Source organism: Rana temporaria, chromosome 2, assembly GCF_905171775.1.
Source record: "Rana temporaria chromosome 2, aRanTem1.1, whole genome shotgun sequence".
Classification (NCBI taxonomy): domain Eukaryota; kingdom Metazoa; phylum Chordata; class Amphibia; order Anura; family Ranidae; genus Rana; species Rana temporaria.
The window spans coordinates 170,641,893-170,666,170 of NC_053490.1; the positions used below are offsets into that span (position 1 = coordinate 170,641,893).

Below are 24,278 nucleotides of genomic sequence, written 5' to 3' on the forward strand. Positions count from 1 at the left end.
TGGTATTTGGAGTTTTCTCTGGGCTTGAGGTGAAAATCATGATTTTTGTCCAATGTGTTACCACACTCAAGCAGCAGCAATTTGCCATTGCTGATATGATGAAAGGGGAAGAGGAACCTTCTCTGAGGAGAAATGTCCATTGGAAGATTTTCCTTTACTTCCTGTTTCGGTGAAATGTTTTCAATTATTTTGTGCTCCAGTGAGAAACTGACCGCAATTGGAAACATATGCTCAGCTCTCCTTTGGATCTACCAATGGTTTGTTCAGTATCAATATGATACTGGCTTTGCAAAATTTAACACAGTTTAGGTTCAATTATTAGGACTTAGGAGTGTCTTGTAGGAACAATTCAGGCTGCATTCACACTATCAAATTTGACAGCACTGATGGGTGAATGACAAAAAACGTGGAACTCGCATTTGGGATGCCATTCATTATATAAAATGTGCTGCAATCGCGGCAACCTGCTCCTGAACTATTTTTGGGCGACATGTGTCCCGTGATTGCAGGACGTTTTATTGTGCGACAAATGCGGCAGACCCCCACCGCGATTTGATGTATCATTCAAATGAACGGCATCTCAAATATCAGTTCCACGTTTTGTCAATGACACATCATTGCTGTCAAATCGTGGGCAGATCCGCTGTGATTCAAAACTCTGTAGTGTGAATGCAGCCTCAATTTAAAAGTTGTACAAGCATTCTCACATTTGTACCAAGTTGAAGAACACACAGTCATATAAAAACACAAAAGGTAATTACAAGTCTGGGTTCACAAATGTACTGGGCCAGTTTCAAGGCACTTTTTTTTTTTAAAGGAGTCCAGTGTGGTTTAGCTCACTGGTTCAGGTGTGAATATTTAAAGTATATAACACTTGAAATTGCACCTGAACCAGACTTAAAATCATGCAGTATTCTTTATAAAGAACTGTGGCTGGCCCACTTGTGTGAACCGGCTCCATAGAAATCGGGTTTGGTTCACGTTATGCGAATCAAATGCGGTTCAAAATTCATCCAATTCGCATGTACGTGAACTGGGCGAACACCAAATTTTCAAAGAAAAATTAGGAGGTCAGTACCATCTACACACTTCCGATTATTTTGTTTGCGCTTTCGGAGTTTGTTAATATCTTCCCTGCTGGCACGCTTGTCCCAAAAAGTGGAGGTTAAATATTGGGCTTCATATTACCAATTTTAATAAATTCGCTACTACAGGCAAGGCTGCAAGTCTTGTGAACATAAAATGGCATCAAGATTTATATATTGTTACATTTAAAGTCTTAAGTTGATGTGATGGCAAAGGTCGGGTTCACTCACAAACTTGAGATATTGCACAAACGTAGCTTACCTTCAGTTAACACTAAAGCAAGGGCTTAGCAATAGCTCTGTTTAATGTACATTGAGCAAAGCACTATGTGATGAAAAGCATGCATACCCACCCTTTGGTCTGTTAGAAAGCTGAGAAAAAGCAGATGTAGGACGAGCTTTAATTTTGCTAACAGGCTCACAAGAAGCATCACAGCATGGTGTGGGGTCTATAGTGGAAGACAGTTGTACAGAAGCAGCAAAGAGTTTAGCAAAGACAAAGCAGGCATCAACTAACAGCATATAGCGACATTATGCTACAGATACTGTTTAATTGTAGTCATTGCTTGATTATGGAAATCCATTTCTTTCTGTGTCAGACTCATTTTGTGGATTTAAGTGGGCTGTAACCAAAACAGTTACCAACTGTAGTATTGTAATAAAAAATAATATCACTGCAATGGGGTCTCATGAAATCTAGGGGTAAAGGAATAAGCTACAATACCTTACACTATAGAGGTCCATATAGCCTCCTCTACTACTCCAGCAAGCAGTTGCACTCTGCGGTCATCATGTTCAATGCACTAAATGTTAGGATGGCTAGGACCACCATTCACAGAGCTTATGTGCAAGGAGCGTGTTTGCCCACGAGAATGCGCAGGTGTATCACGCATATCTGTGAAAGCAGTACAACTAAATTTTCCAGAAGATTCTATACCCATTAAAACTGACTAAAGTTTCCTTTCCTTGCCATCTCTGCACATGTACTTTTAAATACATTTGTACGACAATCAAAATGCTAACCTACCAACTTACTTTACCTGGATATGTATACTTTAACGCTCTATCATTAAAAGTCAAAGCAGCTGTCTGAGGAATATGTGAGATTATGAAAAGCATAAATTAGGTCATCTCTCTAGACTACTTTTGCTACTGAATTGGTTACAAAGATCTGCCGAAAATCATTCACTGAACACAGGAAACCATGAGAACAAAAAAATGCTAAATATAAAAAAAAGAAAAAGAAAAAGAAAAAAAAAAACAGCCAAATCGGACAAATAATGAATGGAGCCTTCATTCATTACTGGAAATAAATAGGTTAGTATCAGTTGATGGATATGAATACAAGATCGGAATGTTAAAAGGTGATACATTATGGAACACTTAAGAGATGGTGAATATGTATTTACGCGCATGCACATGGATTAGGCAACATATGAATGCCTTATAGCCTTCAAAATCTCAAACTAGTAAACAAAATTACAATTGATTTCATCTTATTTCTTAAATTGTTCACAGAAAATCTTCAGTTATGCAAAAAGTAGCCTTCTCAATGCCCATCAACTGTGGAACCTTATTTAATTAAGATATGAAACCCTTCCTCAAATCCACATTCAGGCAGCTGTAAGCCAAGGATGAATCATAAACCTGAAAAAATGTACTTCATGTTAAAAAGTCCATTAATTACACATTTCACCAAGTATCAAATACTGGATTTGCTAAAATATGGGTAAAACAACTGCAATACTGTAGCTGAAAAACACAGACTCCACCAAGCCAAAAGTAAACATGTTAAAAGGTGTACCACCAGTCTAACCAAGACAGAATATTCTTCCTCTATTTGAAATACAGGATATGACCAATTAACTTATTTTTAACACAAAAAGTTAAAACTCCCTATCTAAAACAACGAAGAAAGGGAATGAAATATCAGCTAATCAAAAGGAAATATAACAAAACAATAAAATTGATCCAGTTCAAAAACTCTAATACATCATTAGAATTGCAATAGATCCAATTCACCGATGTCTATTGCTACAAACTAAAACCCCCCCCAAAACAACCAAAAATTATATAGTTCGTTTTGGTAAACAACTAGGCATGCATAAAAGTGGAGGTCTCTGAAGGAATTAAAGAAATTGCTTCAGACAGAATGGATGGGTGGAGCGAGTGAGAGGGACAGACTTACTCTGAAGTGGAGGCTGAGGCTGCTGGAAGGAGGGGGGCTGTCCGAACACAAATGGACTGTGGACTAGGGAAGAGGGAGGTTTTGCAGCTTGGTCAAAGATGGAAGGAGCTGGCAAACTAGGCCTTGACTGAATGGAATTCAGTAGGGCACTCAGTTGATCACCTGCAATGGGCAAAACAATCAAAACTAAAACCCATCAATAAATGATTCATGAGGAAGTCACGACATGCTACTTAAATATACCATAAAACATCCATTGCTTCTGCACTAGCTCTGACCAAAAGAGTTCCCAAAAAAGGTAGGCATATAGTTTAAAAAGTAACAGTCACATGATAAACCGTTTTCCCATATGACCAAACATCGGAAGGAACTTTCACAATAGTAACAAAACATTAATACAAACCTTATACATTGTATAATATAGACCAGCCAAAAAAGTTAATTAATGCTCTTCACGATGTTACCAATAGCAAGAAAATGTTTTCGTACTTTTTTTAATATATCACTTCACACACATTTGAATGCGATTTTTCATCAATAAAGATGAAACACGAGGGTCAGGTCACCAAGACAGAAATTATGTTAATTATCTTCAGCATTAAAAAAAAAAATGCAATTTCCCTTTAAAATTATTCATTCACAAATGTCACTAGATGTGCAATTTTTATTTTATTCTCATGAAATTGTTACTTAAAAACGGAGTTCCATCCAAAAGTGGAACTTCCGCTTTAAAAAATGTTGGCACCGCAGCCAATGTTTCCATCAGCTGCCGGATGCTGCCACCGCCATTGCCAGTAAGGGTTTCACACTGGGTCCCTACTGCGCATGCTCAAGGCACCGCTGCACTCTCCTACTGGCCTGGAAGCTGGGGAAAGAAAAAGGGAACTGAGCCACAGACGTAATTCGCCACAGCTCAGACACCCAGAAGTGGTGACAGGTATCCCCCCCCCCCTCAAAAGGTGCCAAACGTGGCACTGGAGGGGGAGAAATGAGCAGAAGTTCCACTTTTGGGTGACACTCCGCTTTAAGCAATCCTGATCTCCTGACATGCCCCATTTGGCACTTTTTTTGAGGGGGGGGTACTTTGTTTTGACAGGTACCCAGCTCCCACTCATGGCGCCGAGCAGAAGTTCTCCTCTCCTCCCTTCCTCATGGCAATCTTCTAGGAGCCGCAAGCTGTCACAGCCAGGGGCCCACACTTGCAATGGCGGCAGAGAGGAGAGAAGCGAGGCTTTGGGTGGCCGCATCGCTGGACCGTTGCTCAGGTGAGTGTCTGTTTATTAAAAGTCAGCAGCTAGACTTTTTGTAGCTGCTGACTTTTAATAAACACAGACATGGGTGGAACTCTGCTTTAATCATCAAAAGCCATTATCACTAGTATTTTATCTCAAGAATTTCATCACACCTCAAAAGGCATCTCAATGAAGTGTTTAAGTACAGTTACCTTTTAAAGCTAAACTCTGCGTACAAAAAAAAAATTCCGAATTTGTGTGCACCAAATGCCTTTGCAGACCCAGGTTTTACATTGTAAACACAGTGGTGACATCTCCTCTGCTCTGCACAAAGCATGTGCAGAGTAGGATGGGAACCAACAGGTAAAACCACAACAGACTAGAAAACTACAGGGGGTGGATACAAGATCAGCCACCCTGCACAAGAAGAGACAGCAGCAGAGACCGTACAGAGTCTGTATTACAAGAAACTGACACAAAGGCACAGTGTAGAAGGCATTTCATGCTGGATTACTAAACAGATCTGGAAAAAATACACAAAAAGGTCACAAACAAGAATACACATGGCTTTATATTCAGTTCAGCTTCGGACTACCAACTGAACTACATGTCCTAATGGTAGTGAAACGCTGGCAACTACAACCTAGCTTCAGAAAAAAACAAGCTGCGACTATACTGCTTGCATAGGTTACAATGTTCGTGCAGAAATGCTGCAAATTGTGGGTTAATATATGGTTATACAAGCTGAACTGGCACAACCAGTTTCCAGCATTGCAAACTTCTATGATACATTTAGAAAAATGTAGTTAAAATTACCAACAGCATATTTCGCTCTGCTACCAACGGGGTTGATTTACCAAAACTGGAGTGTGAAATCTGGTTCAGCTCAGCACAGAAACCAATCAGCTTACAGGTTTTCACCCCCCATTCACATCGGCGCGATTTGACATGTCAAGTTCAGCCTAACTCGCGCGATTTCAAACCCGCATGCAGAATGAACGAGGGCTTGAACGAGCTGAAGTTAGAAGCGGATTGGCTACCAAGCACAGTTGCACCAGATTTTGCACTTTTACTTGGAGAGAATAAGGGTTTGGAATTTTGGAGGTGTAAAACTACAATATATGAAAAGATATTTATAAAAGTTAAAAATAACAGAAGAAAAATCCATCCGATGATACAATACAGTTTTAGAAATGTGCAAGGTGAAAAAGTCTCTCTACATGTTTTTCCACGATTAGTAGCTTCCTCAGGAGAATTAAATTCATCAGGCACCATCTACTGGAAATTGAAAAACAAACAATACAGAAAATTACAAAGTACAAAAAGTTATGAAAATAAAAAATGTGATGTTTAATCCCGAGTTGGCTGAGACCAAAATGACAGACTAGACTTTATTGTATTTTTTGTATTGTTTTGTAATTTTATGTATTGTTCCATTTCCAGTTGATAGTGCCTAATAAATTTAATTCTCCTGAGGAAACTACTAATCCTGGCAAAACATGTAGAGAATTGTTTCAGCTTGCACATTCCTAAAACTGTATTGCATCATCAGATGGATTTTGCTTATTCCGTCAACTTTTATAAATAAATATCTTTTCATATATTATGTTGCAATTTTGCACCTCCAAAATCCAAAACCCTTATTCTTTCCAAATTGTTACCAATTAAGGGGATGCGGTGCCAATATCATTTATAGATAAGTACACGACAATTCTTCTCCTTTAAATTCTACTTGTTCACATGTAAATCATCAATTACTCATTATAGGGCAAAAAAAAATGTGCTTTTTATAATTTTAAATTGAGGCACTCTGTCCTGTTATCCTACCTGTAATAGAGCGACAGTTAAAAAAAAGAAAAGAAAAAACCCACGCTATATAAAATTATGAATTAACTAGAGAGATTACATAAAAGAAATACATTTAGATTTTAGAAAGTAAAATACAAATAGAGATACAGTACCCAGGTTTGTATGAAACAAGAGCAGCACCGTCTTACATGGTTAACCATTTTATTCAACAGTTGTGCTTTTTGACATACTCAAGATGGCGGTGCCCAAGAGCAGTCTCAGGGCTTTTGAATGCCTACACAAGGGAGGCCCTTTTAAGCTAAATAATGTGCATAAAATATGATGTATGCACATACATTTTCATGGGAAGATTTTTAGCAATGAATGGTCTGGCGAAAGAGTCTATAGCCCAACCCTCGCCACATTTGTTTATTGGTTTTTACTGCCATCTGATATTCCCCCTCATTTGCTGCCCTAGCTATATATAGGGTCACAAAATAATGCAATTTTGCCAATAGGCTTTTCTTGCCTCAGAGATCTGTAGCCCCCACACTACTCTTGTTCTGGGTTCAGGAAGTTAGGGAAACAGGCTTTTAATACAAATGAGCCTTAAAGTGGTAGTAAACTTAATGCAACTATTCCACTAAAAGCATAATACTAGAATTACATGCAATTTCAAACACAAACGGATAATCCAGAGTGTCCCAAAATTGTTCTTACAATCCCTGCAGTTTAGAATTATTGTAGAAGTTCTGCCTGAAGCCGTCGCCATCTTTGTGGCTCCCTTCCCCCACCTGATCTTCTGTACTTCTGGTCTGTCAATGCAGTTTTTTCAGGCATACGCAGTGAAGTTGAATGAAGGAACCAAGTTCTTGTTTTTGGCAGGTACCCTTCCCCACTTTCGGGAGATCGTGCTGATACAAATGGCGGGGGCATCACCTGGAAGCCGATGGAAACATCAGCTGGGGTGCCAACATCACTGGAGTCCAGGACAGGGAAGTGTCCCAATATTAAAAGTCAGCAGCTACAGTATGTAGCTGCTGACTCTAAATGTTTTTAAAAAGACAAGGCGTAGGCTTTTCAATGTTTAAATTTAGGACTTGTGTACATAGACATTTGTTTGAAAAACAGTTTCTGGCAACCTTGGCTGAGGTTTACCTTTGATTTTGCAATAAAAATAAGTGATTTACTGTTTGGACGTGCTGTTTGTAGAAAGTACAATTTGGAATGTTGTAAGTACATGTGCACAGTCATATTTGAATGCATGTAAATGCACCTAAATGCTAGAACATTTAGTACTTGAGCCTTCAATAATTCCAATGGGCAGAATAAAATATGCTGGCCAATAGAATACATTAATGTTCAAAACGGCTGACTCACCTGAATGGGACTAAAACGCAATCAAATGCATGTACAAAAAGTGACTTTAGGCGCGTTTTAGGCAGCTTTTCTCCTCCTAGGAGAAAAGCTGCTTAGGGGAGCTGGGGAAATGCTCAGTGTACATGAGGCCTAATGGTGGTCCCTCGAGCATTATATGAAAAAAGACTGATCTTAATTGCAGAAGTACTGATTCAGCCATTCATAGGAAATATACCCAACAGTTAATAAATGGTGGTTAATTGCTGTTTAAAAAAAAGGTTGAAGTCTATAGAAAAAGGATACCACACTTAAGAAAACCTAAATATTGAATTAAAATCAACAACCAAAGAAATAGGGAAAAAAAAAAACAAAAAAAAAACCCCTCACAACATACCTTTATTTCCAAGGCCGTAGTCAAATCCTGGAATGATGTTTCCACTTGCACTGCGCCGGAAAATCTGAATGGAAAACGGGCTTGGAGGTGGTGTCTGTGATTCCTGTTCTACAATTTGCTCTGTGTATTAGAATACAAAAAATACATTTCATTTTTTTTCAATGTCACAGCCTATATCAATGAGGCACAGCTCCACAGGAGCACATAAAGGACAAGCTTTGGGGACACAAAAAAAGCTTCCAAAAGCATGACTACCAGCTTACTTACTACACTGCTGTTTACCAACACTGGTATTTAGTACGGTGCTGACATCTATTTTGTAGGCAGAAATTACTCATTAAAACTCATGTGGGGTGTAAATAAGGGCTACAACCTTCCAAAAATATAAGGGTTACACCTAAATGTGAAAGGAGAACTCAACCTTGGGACAACCTAAAAGATCTAGAACCCCTTTTTCCTCTTATCGCTTAATTCCTATGACTTTTAGCGTATCCCTACTACCTAGAGACTACTGCCAATGTGCCTACACCATGAAAACAGATTGTATGTATGCATATCTTGTATTAATTTCCTGTCAAAGAACATTAATATACTACTGGGTTTGTTTTCTTGGGTTTATTTCAATGAAAGTTGGACAGATCAATGAAAATAACTATTCATGCATATTCAGAAGCCAGAAGTCTCCCTGGTGACAGTGGTGCAGATTTGGTGAATTTTATGTGGTATTTCTAGACCCGAAGACAGACATTGAAAGCTTTGAGATTCAAGCTGGGCAAAGTGAGCAGGTTGGTGTAAAACTGAAAATGTTCTGCACAGGAAGCTTGAACCAGAACCCCGTGAGGAGTTGATGAATACATGCCAATCTGTACAGAGAAACAGGAAGTTTAGAGGTGAGAAACCTACAAAGGGGCAGGAAGCAAAAACCTCTAGTTTGTAACCATAGGATACCATTTCCTGCACCTAAGCCGAGATGCAAGCTGTGCAAGTGCCCACGAAAGGTTAAACATCCCCACACCCTGGAAATTGAGTTTACCTTACCGAGGAAGGCTTTTCGGAGGATTAGGCAGACTGAGCTCTAGGTCTTGCAGTTGAACTGTGCGTTCAGCAAGAAAATTCAGGTTCCTTAGGCTTTTTGTGCTGAGGAAGATGGGCACACTTGCCACCAGCAGGATCCTTAATATCAAAAGTCAGCCTGAAGAAATTTCATCTCCTGATACACAGATTTGGCTTTAAAAAAAAAAAAAAAAAAAAAAAAAAAGAAGGTTCTACAGTCCAGCACTTTAGCCCAAGTGCCCTACATTTATGCATGGCGATTGAAGACATGCAGAAAATTAGACAAGAAGCTTCTAACGAACCATCACTGCTGAAGTTGTGTACAAACAAGAGATCAACTGCAGCAGTGGTTAGATCTCATTTGAGACATGGCATGTTAATTCACAGTCAGAATATGCTAGTTTAGGGCAATACCTACCAGAGCGAACAGAGCTCTAGAAAAGGCTACATTTCTGTCTAAGTACAGGTGCATTCTATATCAGGAGAGTAAGCACCTTGTTTGGATGGGAATATGGCCAGCTCAATGGTGAGAATGAATCACTTATTTATAAATTGCCCACAAAACTGAAACAAGGCCAACAAGTACTTGGCGGGGAGCAAAAAAAAAATCAGGATGCCTACAATCTCAATAGAGAAATGGCTGGAAAATTGGGCACAAAAGGGAAAGTGTTTACCCCCCTAGGAGTTTGAAACTACCAAAAACTGGAAACAGCACTGGTAAGAGAAACAAGCTGATCCTCTAGTTTCAGTGTGGTGCACACTGGATCAATAAGAACCAAAACAGTCTCCTTTATGTTGGGAATAACAGTAGACTGCAATGCCTTAGGGGTGAACTCATCAAGAACTAATTTGAGGCCCACAGAGTAACTCTCAGGAACAGGGAATAAAGATATCACGCAATCTATGCAAATTCGGTAGCTTCTGTGCTTGGCCTTCTCACTATTTCAGAAGCGCTGGGGGAACGCCAGCATTCTGGATCTGGAAAGTGCTTTGCAGCCAACTTTTACCACAAGAGTCTGGAAGGTCACTTCCAGGCTATCTCAACATCTCATTGTCCAGTCCAGCAGGGTCCAGATGCAGTATACCAGAGAGGAGACTGGATTGAAGAGAAAGAAAAGAAAGGAAGTTTGACAGCAGAGCTGAAGACAAGACGTCCATTCCCCTACAGACACTGAAGCATTCTTGTAGTAGGGTTATCCTGGTCTGCCCCTACAATTTTGTTTACCAGTGTCCACACTTCCTGTAGATGGCAATATAGTCTGAAGGTTAAAGATGGTGTCCCTCAACGGACAAAAAAAAATAATAATTCTATTTTCCTCTTACTAAAGCATTGACAAACTCATCACAAGCAAATTGAGTACATATGTAATTAATACTGGAACACTTTTTTAATATCTAAATTGGATATTTTTTTTTTTGTACATTTAATGAGGGGGCACACTATGCTTGGATAACTTTTAGGAAATATGTACACATTGCACAGGGTAATTTAAACACCATGCTGAGGATATTAGAGGCCATCACGGTCTATTTTCCAGATGGTCTAGCAATTAACTAATCCCAAGTAAATGAAATGCCCACTAAGCAATGGATAGGCAAATCTCAAAAACCAATGCATTTGATTGCAGCTGGCACCTAGCTTGACAAGTCTATGGAGAATGATCTTGCCTGGTAGTTTTGACTGCTACACTGTAAAAATGAAATTTAACACAAAGTGCCTTTTATAATAATGTGTCAACATGAATTAAAAAATATACATACAGTACATCTAAAAACACACACACACACACACACACACACACATACTGTTAGCCGAATAGAACTATATAAAAATAAATAAAAATAAAAAAGGGTCAATCTGTAAATATTAGATGTACAACAGTACATTTTTTCAGCTCTGGGGACATTCGGTGCCCATTTTTAAGCCTGACTGGCAGTGTAAGATTTTCTTAATCTACAAGCATTTTTACCATTTATAAATGGTCAGATCACAGAATAGTACCGAAGATGTTTGGAGTTTTGGTTATTAGTGACTATTCGAGCAAAGGCGAATGCCTCCAAACTGTTGTAGTCTATGCTCTAATAATTGTAATCTATAAAAAAGGTGCTGCGCTAAAGCTCCATGACCACCACGGAAATGTTTTATTTATTTTTTTAAAGAGAAGTGAGTGTTTGGGCACAAGTTAGAATATGAAAATATATAAATGCCATTAGAATTAAATATACTTGCCATCTTCATGACGGAGATATTGATTGCCTCCAGCATCTCTTGCCAAGGACCAAGCCTCACCCTCATCATTCTCACAGAACTCTACCATGCTGTTTTTATCCAACTGTACCCATGTACCTTCAGAACTGACCACCTAGCACAAGAACAGATCATAACATTCATGCAGATCTTAACATTATTAATTTCATCAAAAAAATAAAAATCATGGCAGCATGCTACAATACTAATACAGACTGTGTGGCCTTTTTAGCAACAGACAAAATTTAAATTGAAAGTATACACATCTCAAAATTATCAAAATTCAAAATAGCCAACACTGAGCAATAGAAAAAATGTCTAGCAAATAATGGCAAGCACAGCAGGAAATGGTTCAGATTTATAATACGGCATCCACAAATTCCAAGGGTGGATTGAGAAATAGCATGACACACTACACCTTGAAGCATACTTTACAAAGAAGCTCCAAAATTTTACACTGTCATTTTAAGAGCTAAATAGAGCATACTTGAAATTCCATAAGTGATTATTGCACTGGACAGCCAATAAACATACATATTTGGAAACATCTGAGAAAAGCAACATAACTGTCCTATGAAAATGTGCAAGTTTAGCAATGCTATAATAAGAGTGCAAATAAAACAGTAAGGACATCTGAGAAAAGTAAAGCTTTGTTGCATGACATTAGGGGAGTTAAGTAAGTCATCAACTGTAGCTAGAAGAGTCCATACCTCGCCCACAGCCTTGACTTTGTTTCCCAGAACTAACATTCCAATTGGGATACCTCTTAGGTTTGGGCAGCTTCTGATGTTGTGACCAGAGGGCCCAGTCTTCACTACCTTGTAGAATCCAGGTCCGCCCCTGAGTACTGGGACGTCATGCTCTTGCATTGTCATTTCCTGTGTGCAATGCACATTGAAGTCTTTCAATAAATCCTCCGAATTTGCTACCTGCTCCTGACAGATAAAACAAAGCAGATCATCAATACTTCTGTTTACCTCTCTACTCCTTCAAATATAACCATTCATAAATGAACATATACATGCCAAGTTTCCAATTTCTGAGCCACTAAAAACACTAATTCGCTGCTTAGCAAAAGAAAATGCAATATTCATGTATAAAGGCAGGTTTCAATCAAGTATAATGTGTCCACCATGTATCATCTTTCCAGCAAAGGGACCCATCATTTCAGAAATAATCCACAAGGCGGCTGAAGGAAAAAAAAAAAAAACGTACTGTGGATTGACCGTCCGGGAAATATTAGGACCCCAGTAAACACTAATGGCCTATTCCACTGCTGAAAATGAACATCTATTCCCGAACATAGAACAGTTGTTAAGTTGCCTGATGCTTTAAAGCTGAACTCTAGGGTAATATAAAAAAACACCATGAAGTCCCAGTAGGTATTAAAATAACTAAAAATTAAATGCATTATGACAGAACTGGTACAAGTACCAAATCTGTCATGTCAGCAGCTTCATGCAACTCCTTGCACCTCCTGACCTGATAGTTAGCACTGCCTGGCACAATGCTGTCATTTCTACTATGCATACATTGAGGTAGGGAACCGCAAAGGCATCACTGCAGAGCATTCTTTCTTCACCTTCCAATCACCATAAACTTCAGATTTGCAACGCATTAATAGAAGCCACAATGATTGTATGTTAATCTTAGGTTACATGCTGTTTTAACTTCTATGTGTCTAAATTTAATTGTCTGGTGACTATCAGTGTCTGGTTAAAGCTAGTAGGAGGACGTTTCATTCTGATCTGTCCAATGAGGCTGCAAGGACCGCTGATCCTCTATGTGGATGGTGCCGATTGGCCCTGTGACGATCACATGCACCGTTCCAATACAAAAAAAAAAACCTCTAGCAATACACACTATCTGAGCATGTACATAGCGATTCCAAAGGCTCTGTCTGATCAGAAGATGGATTGGGGACAGTGGAAGATGGGGAGAGACAGAAGACCAAGATCAAACAGCCTGTTTACACAATGCAGAGGATTAATCCCCCTAGGTTCCACAATGAGTATAACAAGCATTGTTTACTGCATATACAGGACTGTTTTTTTCTGTTGTGGGTTTAGTAACAATTTAAGCCTATTGTTCCCCTTTAAGTTTTTTGTCTGTGCTGAGGTGTAGGATCTGGCTATGCTGTCAAGCAGGGGTGGATCAAAGACTGCCTGATTGAACTTACGAGAGAAAACTGTTCAAATTTACAATTCTCCCAGTGCCTGGAGTTCAGCTTTAAAAGTAAATATTTGATTAAATTGACTGATATGTCAGCAAATTGTGCTCCTCTTTATTATACGGGGTGGAGGACAAACAGATAATCTTTCCATATACAATGAGAAATCTCATTTTAGGGAATTTACTTTTGTAACCACACAAATGCTAAATGTTATGCTGTAGCTATATTACCAAGGATAGGAAGCATACTACTATGCCAACAATAGGAGTTTTCTTCTGCGAGCTTGACTATGATAAAAAAAAGTTTTGTCTTGCTATTATGTGGGAACATACCAGAATAAAATCCTACAAACACATTTTTAAATCTTTCATTAAAAATGAAGCAAAAAATTCTGTAATAATTCAAAAAAGTTAAGCAATAAACTGTATATGTAGAACGTGCTGCAAACTAATATTAACTAAAGCAATTTTAAACTCAAACTTCAAGCTATACAAATACGAACATTATCAGATATTCAGAGTTTAATGCGCTAGCATGCCAATTTAGCGCCCAGGGCACATTTAAGAAATATATCAGACACCAACTTATTTGTGTTTAGTATGCAGAAAATAAGAGTCACCTAAGGTTTCTGAATCCTAGCTTGTAAAAACCCTAGTGGTTGAAGCTCATCTGATGTGCTGACTAGCTCTGTGCACGGTCACATTATAGCGCTACAAGAGGTTGGTTATACAAAAACTGACTTCATGTACTGAGAGCCCCTGTCATGCTCCATCAATAGTTTCTTCACTATCCTGCTCCTTCACTATCCTGCTCCACCCACGGTTTTTTCACTATCATATTCCACCAATTGTTTCTTCTCTATCATGCTCCACCAATGGTTTCTTCACTATTGTGCTCCACATTCTTGCTCAGAACTTTGGAATATTCTTCCAATAAAAGGAAAATGTTTTTAATCTATTTAAAGTGGAAACATTGTTTCCTGCTCATACAGTACAACTCAGAAAATGTTTACAAGACAGTCACTTTTCTTTTTCCATGCAGTGAGGATGTTGCATGCACTTGTGAGCATGTGTTTTACAGTGAAATACATAAATGGTCATGATCAGGGACCAGAGAGAACCAGACTTCATTACATGTCCTCCAGGCTTACTTCAGATAATGCACGCCAAATACACATGTACAAGGACAACAGGGTAGCAAACAAATTATTGACATAACCAATTTTAAAATGGATTAAAAACAAACATGTTCGTCTACAAGCCTAGAAAACATACATAGTTTGCTTTATTTTTAAGACCAATTGTGTCAGTTTTGAAAATCTTTTGTATGACACAAGGTGGAAAAATGTGAAAACATTTATGCTTATACGTTTCACGTTACGGACTCTACATTTTGAAAAAATTGCTGTTGCAATTTATGTAAAGATAGTAATAAAAAGGAAACTTGACATAAAATACAAAGGATTGTATAAAATTAGGTTTAAAATAATAAAATGGAATAAACTGTGGAAAGTGTAGTAGCTTATATCAACCAAATGTCACATTAAACTGACACATGTATGGTTCCGTTGGGCACTTGTTATTGTTTTTAATTTCAATATTCTTTTTAAATTTCAAAATTTCAAAATTTTCGAAAAACATACATAACATCCATTTAAAATACATCACCATGATACACCAGGATATTAGAAATGCCCTCCCTTTCCTTTACCCTCCCCCCTAACCCTTGGCCACTCATGTAAAATGTCCTACAGTCAGAGTAATCTCCTCTCTCTCTGTAACAACTACTATATTCTCCTCTCTGTAACAACTACTATATTCTCCTCTCTGTAACTACTATATTCTCCTCTCTGTAACTACTATATTATATTCTCCTCTCCGTAATAACTACTATATTATATTCTCCTCTCATCTCGCAATCAATACACCACACCCTGCTTCTAACCCCCCCCCCCCCCCCAAGGGGCATCGAATATTTAATTTTTTATTATTTTAAAGGGCCGTTTGAGTTATTGTAGCCTATAGAACTGTAGGCTTCTACTCTCTCAATCCCCAAGTGGGGCATCCCATCTTACTCAACCAAGGCTTCCACATCTTTATAAATTTGTTAAAATGACCCTCGCCTAGTAAGAACTACCTTTTCCTTCCACACTGTTGTGTTTATCACCTTAACCCATTTTTCGGATGCTTCAACGACTGCCAATTTTGTGCAATCAGTTTCTCACTTGGAATAAACACCTCAATACTACTACTGTCCAGCAACGCACCAGGACCTTTGCAGCCATTGAGCTATATGCTGGGTATTTGGTGTGCTCCTGTACCTTTTAAGAAGGGGTGGGCTCCCCTTCAGCCCACCTGTCCTCATCTATCCATCAGAATGCATGTGCCTCCATTGTGGAGACACTCAGTTTAGTGTTCAGACCACAGATTCTAGGGTGCCATGATGTGGCTCACGTTTGCAAATGCGTGCGGAAAAAAACCAACTGTTTTTAACGCATACTGTTAGACAGGTTAATTGGTTGTCTGCGAGCTGGTTGATAAATAGGCTTGGGTTTTTCCTGGGCATTCCCCAGGCTTTTGTTATCAATACTACTACTGTAGTGCTTATTGGTTTGCTACCTTTATCCAGCAAACATACTCTAGACTCTAATTCCAATGTAGTTCCAAAGGTTATATTTATGTCGTCAAGTATCTCTGCCCAATACCTAAACAATTTTGGGCATCTCCACATGATATGTATAAGGTCCCCTGTTTCTTGGCACCTGGGACACTTATCTGATCTCCTGCCAAATGTAAACAGTCTCTTTGTAGTATAATAGACTATGCACCAAAAAAAGATGCAACATTTTCTGTGATGGGGAGAGACACCAATGGCCCCAATTTCAATATGCGCCTGCATTGCTCAGATGTTATTTCACCTACGACTTCTTCCTATATTCCTTGATTTTTCACTGCCCTTTCCCCAGTTATAATTCTACTACAGATCTGCGTATATAATTCTGAGACGAGACCTTTAGATGGTCCTGTCTTAATTAACCTTTGAAGATGGGGGATCTTATGCCATACCACTGGGTGTGTTTTAAATTGAGCTTGCAAGGCATGCCTGATCTGTAGATACCTATAAAATAAGGTGTTTGGTATACCATACATTACTCAATTCTGCAAAGGATTTCAATATGTTACTCTTATATAATTGAGCCAATCTACTTATGCCCAACTTTTTACATTCATCAAGCTTCCCCATAACTTGTATTTCTTGTAGATGTTCATCATTCCAAAAGGGGAAAATATTCTGTTATCCCCTTATACCCCAGCTGACTGCCATACTTTTATGGCCATCTTCAATGTTGAGCTCCTGACAAAAAAAGGAATCTGCTTCCAGTGCTTCTATTACTGTATTATTTGGGGCTCCCAGTAGCATCATTTTGCCACTGGCATTCCCCCCTCCTGGGGTGATACAACCCCCCAAATGCTGCTGGGCGGCCACCCCCCCCCCTCATTTTCTGGTAGCTGCAGCGTTTGGAGGCCAATCCTCAACTTTCCCTTCTTCCAGATTAATATCCTAAAGAGGGATTCTTTTTTAAAAAAAAAAAACATTTTCCTATCCACTCTGGAGAGTTATGGAGCACGTAAAGCAATTGTGGCATCCAGATCCCTTTGATAAGGTTACTGCGCCATGCCACCGATAGGTGGAGTTGGCCCCAGATATCATCTTTTCACTTAAATTTAACCAGAAGTGGCACTAGGTTATTTCAGATATATTGGTCTGGGTCTTGTGTTACCACAATCCCTAGGTAATTCACCTTTTCCACAGTTTTTAACTGGGGGAATTCCAAGCAGGATGGGATTGCTAACTGAATTGACAGGTAAAAGTGCATATTTCTCCCAATATATCACCAGGCCCGAAAACCATCCAAATTTCTCAACCATATGCACTGCCTCCCTTAAAGATGCCATAGTATCCCCCAGAAAAAAACAGGACATTGTCCGCATACAACACATGACAGAATGGCTCTTGCACCCATATTCTCTGTTTCAAATACACCCTTCTGATATTAGTACTGGTCGGTCTATTGGGAATAAACCCAGATTGATCTGTGTGTACAAGTTTTTGAATACTTTTAGTCAGCCTAGCTGCTATCTCCCTAGCCAGTATTTTAACCACTTAAGGACCGACACTGTTTTTCAGACTCAGAGTTTTCTAGCAAAAAAAAGGTTTTTAACTTGTAAATTACTTGGAACCTCCAAACATACTTTTTCCAAAAACCCTAGAGAATAAAAGGGCAGTGATTGCAATACTTTGTCACACCGTATTTGCGCAGCGGTCTTACAAGCACACTTTTTTTTGGGGGGGGGGGGGTGAAGTTTAATAAAAAATAAATAAAACAAGACAACAGTAAAGTTTGCCCACTTTTTTTTATATAGTGAAAGATGTTACGCCAAGTAAATTGATACCCAACATGTCACGCTTCAAAATTGCGGCCACTCGTGGAATGGCGTCAAACTTCATAGGCGACGTTTACAAATTTTTAAGAGCTACAGAGGTCTGGGGCTAGAATTAGTGCTCTTGCTCCAACAATCGCAGCAATACCTTACTTGTGTGGTTCGAACACAGTTTTCATATGCGTGCGCTGCCAACGCATACGTTTACTTCTGCACGTGAGCTCGGCGGGACGGGGCACTATAAAATCTTTCTTATCTATGTAACTTTATTTTATTGATTATAAAAAAAATTGGGTCACTTGTATTCCTATTACAAGGAACGTAAACATTCATTAAACTCCAAACTTATAAGAACATTTTGTTTTTTTCATCATGAAAGCCTAAACTTGTGATGCAAATTTATGGCGCTATAGACATTTCTTTGACCTCAGCTGTGAACCTTTGGCGCTACTTCAGCAGTACCACTGTTCTCTTTGTATCACCCCAACTCATGCCTCCTTAAAAATCAGAGCATTGGAGGACTGCCCTCTCTATACAGAATTACATTTGAAGTATTTGTGTAATTTAAGTAAAATATTTATCTCAGAATCCATTAAGGGATACAGCTTAATTGTAAAACACTTAAGGGTTAAATGCCACCTACAGTTTAACCCTTGGTTACCTACTAAAGCTGTGTCCCCATAAAATGCTTGTCTAGGGGTACACATCCTTAATAAAATTACAAAGGATGGTGGCTGGGTGCTCAACCTGTGGCCCTCCAGATTTTGCAGAACTACAAGTCCCATCATGCTTCTGTCTTTGGGAGTCATGAATTTAACTGGCATCCCAACAATGCTCATGGGACTTTTAGTTCTGCAACAGCTGGGAGGGCCACAGGTTGAACACCCCTAACCGGCAGCATGACCCTAGTTTTTTTTTACCATCAAGCGGTGTTCCTCAAAGGATGATAGAGAAAAGGATTTAGTTGTTTAAAACGTACACATAGTTAAGCAAATTACTGCACAAAAGCAAATTGGTTTAACACCTACTAGTTTAGGCTTCCAACAACTATCTGCTTACCTTAAGTAAAATATTTCTTTCTATGCACTATGCCAGAAAACAGATTCAGAAAAGACTTGTGTTGTGAAGTCAGGAAGAATATGGCACAGGACAGGAAAGAAAAAAAGACTGATGAAGTCTGGTACAGTGCAACTCACCTGGGGGAGAAAACCTTTAGCAGTCCAAGATAAAAAGTCCAAGTCCCTGGCTCCTTGGCTAGCATAAAAGATATTCTGAGCAACAGAGTTTGAGAGAGAAATAGCAGAGAAATGGGTAGAAGTAGCAAAGTGCATAAAATACCATTAATACAGGAAAAAGCACAGTAAGACTTGCACTGCCTAGGGATGAACAATATTTGGAAATAATTTAACCTTAAATTAACAGCAATACAAACCAGCTTTAAACATCCAAACCTTGGCCTGGATGTAGTGTGTCATGCCATTTACCAGAAAACAATTGAACACAATCCTCAAATAAAAATTTAAAATAAAGAAGTGTAAAATGGTCAATGTTTACAACAAAAATTCACATAGATCACCTCTCAAATCAAGAGAGCATTTTTAAAAGTGCATCATGTCCTTGAGACGCATGCGAGCTGCAGCTGTGACTTTACATCATGTCTGCTTATCATTTTAATACTTGTGTCAAACTTTTTTTACCTTCAACAAGGAATTCTAACTTAATTTTTTGAATTTATTTTCTAAAAATTCTTGTTCTGGGTTTAGTAATAGAAAGTAGTGAGGCCAGAGGTAGCCAGTCTTAACATTTTCAGGAGGGCACAAGCAATGGCAGCCCACATTTCTCTCATGACAAGTGTACTTCAAATAGTAGTATGCATTTTGCTACTGTACTAAAACTTTTGCTACTGTATGAAAAATAGCAACATTCTGACACACAATTTTGCTGTGCATCTGAGAAATCCGTCCTCAGGGGTCATTTACCAAACACCTTTAAAAATAAAGGACCATGCAGCAGGTAGCACTAGAAGGCTTCATGACCCCCAGTGCCCTTCAACTCATTTATCTGCATACAGTCAAAACATTTTTCATAGAAAGTACACATTATACAGAATTAACATAGCGCCAACATATTAAACACATTTCTGATGAATTGCCATAGGCTTGGCATGTGTTTCTGTATGCATTTAAAGTTATTGCTGTACTGCAACCATAAACAAAATAAATAAAAATAAATCAGAATTTTCATTCTCAACATCCATGAATTGGTGAGAAAAGAACCATCTAAAAACAATGCATTTTAATGCCCATGTAAATCACCTCTGTAGTGAAATACAGCATAATCCGGGGCAATGTGAATGAGCAGTAAGTCTCATTTAAAAAGTGTTCATATGACACCCAGATGGGTATAAAGCAACAAAAAAAATCCTGGTCCCCCCCATAACTGCCCATGCATAGTTTATAAGGTCTCAGAAAATGCTTTCAGGGTTAAAAAAAAAAAAAAAAAAAAAATGATTGCCACAAGATAATATATGCAGGCAAATAACTTACAAACAGGGCTTTATATGTTTAAAGTCTTCAGTCTAGTGTGGATGTTCTCCAGCTGCATAAATGTGTATGTAAAGTATAGTGATGGACAGGAAAGGTATTTTTCTGCCCAATTTACATTTAGAAGCCAGAAAAAGTATTCAAAACCAAGCTCCTTCCAACCCAAGCTACCCTACCAACTCTAGTCAAACAGCTAGACTGGCCTTCATCCGTTACACAGAATGGATGCGTTTTTAAAGTGATTGTAAAGGTTTTTTTTTTTTTTTTCCAAAATGACATGTATAGGGTCATACTTTAAATACCTACCAGCCCGATCCTCCCCTTCTTGGGGTCCCCTGCTGAAAACTCATGGCTCTCTCCTTTATCTGCCCCCATAGCCAGTGCTTGTTATGGGGGATAGACGCGAGGGCTCTATCCTGAGCTTTGTGGAAACATTGACAAAGTGTTACTCGACTCTGCTCCACCCACAGGATTTGATTGACCACATCATGATCTAATGGTTCCTGTTGCTGCCTTCACGTCTAGTGAGGAGGGAGAGAAAGGAGAGAGCGTCGCGGCACAGCACTGGCTCGAGATCAGGCACAGCACTGGCTCGAGGTAAATATTAGTGGCGCTGGTGGGGGAGCCAACCATAGAAGTTTTACCTTAATGCAGAGAATGCATTAGGGTAAAAACCTGCCTTTACAACCATTTTAAATGTAAGTTACTGTATAAAATCAATATCACTGTGAAAAATTGTCAGCACAAATGCAACTACAGGGGCAATGCCTACTGCTGCAAGCATGTATAGATTTATATATTCACACTCTATAGAAAGACTGATGCAGTTGGCCCAACATTCTAGGTAGGAATGGAAAGCTAGAACCCTCACTATTTTCTCTATTTGACCGATGATTAAATCTTAGGTCAAATAAGTCCAATTCCACACAAACAATTTTCCAGCTCATAATTTGAGATAAAGCTGCTATAAAAGAAAGTGGCTTAAGTATCAGCTATTTTAGAATGCTTTGACCCAATTAGTTGTATTGATGGTTTGTGGACATGACCATCATAACTTTAAAAGACTGTTGGATATCAGGGAATTATTTAAGCTTTGGGGTGATTGTCTTTGTGAATTTGTGCCCATTCAGTAGACCGACCGATCTCACCATCTGCATTCCAATCCTCCCAAAGGTGTTTAATAGATTTGAGATCAGGGTTCTGTGCAGGCCACTCAAGTTCCTTCAAACCAAACTAATCAAACCATGTCTAATGGATCAGGTTTTGTGCAAAAGGGCAAAGTCAAGCTGGAGCAGAAAAGGGACTACTATAAAAACTGTAGTCCCAAGGACGAATACGCAGAGTTATTTAAAATGTCCTTGTATGCTGTAGCATTAAACAGTATTTTTGGAATCACCGGAATGCCACATACCTTTGGCAATAGGGTGCATTTGCTCAAATAAGTGGTAGGCCAATTGGACTGCATTAGTGGTCATTATAAAATCACTTGCAACTCTTAAGCATCAGCACAGCACTTCAGAATCTGACAAATCTAGCACAGAGTAGCCCTAAATCCAGAAGATCTGGTGCATGTGTGTTGGGCAGCTCAGTGCTTAAACATACACTTTACTCAAATGGATAAGTATGAAGGTTTTGGTCTCATTCACACAACCGCTGAGGCCTGTACAGCATGAATGAGGATTTGGATTACATGTTTGGAGCCATCTGGAGCTGCGTGCAGGTAGCCCATATAAGCAAACAGATGCAGTGGCTGTAAAATGCAGCGGCCTATCCAAGTTTGACAGGTATGCAGACCCAAAACGTACACACTGTCTATTTTGGCACCGAGCACCTGTCCGTGCATGCCAAACTCAGATGTGTCTGTACAGCCACTGTGCCACAATCCTGTAAAAAAATGCCTCATTCGAACTGTTTGGGCAATGGAATTGGTGTAAATTATTTACATGGGCATACTAGAGAGGGCAGCGTTTGCCTGCACAGGGATGCAAGATGTTTGAATCGACATGAATGGGACTCCCTGCATGGGGATGCATAGAACATCCTTGCACCCCCCTGCAGGAAACATGGGCCTTGCACAGGCGTACAACTATACTACACCTGTGTGATAAGGCCTTAAAGCCTTCATGGCAAATTAAAAAAGTAGGATTTTCTCTTTCGTAAAATCCTCTGAGTACATTCACAGGACATATAAAGGCCATTATTCGTTGTTGCTGGGTTATACTTCATCTCCAGGTGAATGGACACTGGTAGACCAAAGGTTTTTAGATAGGAAGTGGTCCCTTATATAACCCTTGCCATACAAGAAGTACTTCAGTTTTGTAGCAAGCACTTGATCCTCAAAAAGAGGGGAGGGTTCTCTGTTCCGTGATGTACCTAAAAGAATATAATTTTTGCATGCAAGTATGACAAAAAAAAAAATCATACATCACAGGACACAGAGTTCCTATTTCCCAGGATACCATTTTCTGGCTTCACACCAATATAGGCTTTCCAGAGCCTATATTAGATCTTCCTAGCAACCAGATTTTCTGGCATTCACTAGGGTAGACACCACCGGTCCCAAGATGCCATTACTTACTGGGACATCCCAGAGCAATTGCCTTGAGGGGAGGGAGACACCCTGCCAAAATAGCCATCAGACCTTATACGGCAGTACACTGCAGCCGAAAGACGAATCCTTGGCTGCTCTAACATCCACTTCTTAAAATTTAGTGAATGTATGCACTGAAGACCAGGTAGCAGCCTTACAAATCTGAGCCATAGATATCTGACAAAAAGCCCAGGAGGTTCCTACAACCCTGGTAGAATGAGCTCTTAGCCTGTAGGGAGGAGTTTTACGTTTCAGACCGTAGGCCTGAATGACCAATTGATGGACCCAATGAGCAGCCGAAGTCATGGAAGCCGACTGCCACATCTTGGGTCCTTCGGGTAAAACAAAAAAGGAGTCCGATTCTCAGATCTCCGGAGATTTAGACAAATAATCTGACTGCTCACACTTAAGAAAGAGCTCCAGTGTGTTCGCATAGTACACGCGCAGAGCCCGCCAGGAAGCCTGCACGGCGCTGTGCTAATCACAGCCAGGGAGACATTTCCTGATGCTCGGCTGCAGAGATCAGGAAATGTCTCCCTGGCTGTGATAAGCGCAGTGCCGTGCAGACTTCCTGGCAGGCTCTGCACGTGTACTATGCGAACACGCTGGAGCTCATCCTTACTCGGACTACATCCAAGTAGTGCAGTCGATTCTCTTCCGCTGAACGAGGCCGAGAAAAGAAAGAGCAAAATAATTCCCTGATGCAAATGAAAGGCTGACACCACTTTTGGTAAAAAGGATGGAACAGGTCATAACATGACCCAGTCGTGGTGAAGGATCAAGTATGGTTCCCTGCATGAAAGGGCCGCCAACTCCGACACCCTTCTAGCCGAGGTGATGGCCATCAGGAAGGCTAGCTTGCGTGACAGCAAGACTAAAATGGATTTTTTTTGATAGGCTCAAACTGTTGTTTCTGTAACACCAACAGCACCAGATTTTAGTCCCAAGGACACATAGGTGACCTAATGGGTGGAAGCAAACAAGTAACCCCCTGCATAAAGGTTTGGATCTGTGAATGGGAGGCTAAGGGGCCTGCTGGTAATGACTGCGCTCTCAATAAGCATTTTAAATAAATAAATAAATTAAATAAATAAATAAGGGCCGTTGGCAGAACACCGACAAAGGCCCCGATTGTACCCAAGGCCGATCCGATTTCCACAGCCGACTGTAGAAAAGAGAATTC

The 24,278-nt window shown here is 39.5% G+C and overlaps 1 protein-coding gene across 8 annotated transcripts in view; it reads right to left on the reverse strand.

Moving 5' to 3' along the window:
- MYCBP2 (MYC binding protein 2) overlaps positions 1–19,539 on the reverse strand; it is an 88,939-nt gene extending 69,400 nt beyond the window's left edge. For 5 of the 8 annotated variants that reach the window (XM_040341398.1, XM_040341400.1, XM_040341399.1 and 2 more), the window contains exons 1-6: positions 19,159–19,539; positions 12,058–12,282; positions 11,330–11,462; positions 8,047–8,166; positions 3,274–3,435; positions 1,439–1,534 (exon numbers count right to left, since the gene is read on the reverse strand). In XM_040341398.1, the coding sequence (XP_040197332.1) occupies positions 1,439–1,534; positions 3,274–3,435; positions 8,047–8,166; positions 11,330–11,462; positions 12,058–12,282; positions 19,159–19,293 (871 nt within the window). In that variant the 5' untranslated portion in view covers positions 19,294–19,539. The remainder of the gene's footprint in view (positions 1–1,438; positions 1,535–3,273; positions 3,436–8,046; positions 8,167–11,329; positions 11,463–12,057; positions 12,283–19,158) is intronic. The other 3 variants (XM_040341401.1, XM_040341402.1, XM_040341403.1) reach the window with 3 other exon arrangements.
- Between the last annotated feature and the right edge of the window lie 4,739 nt (positions 19,540–24,278).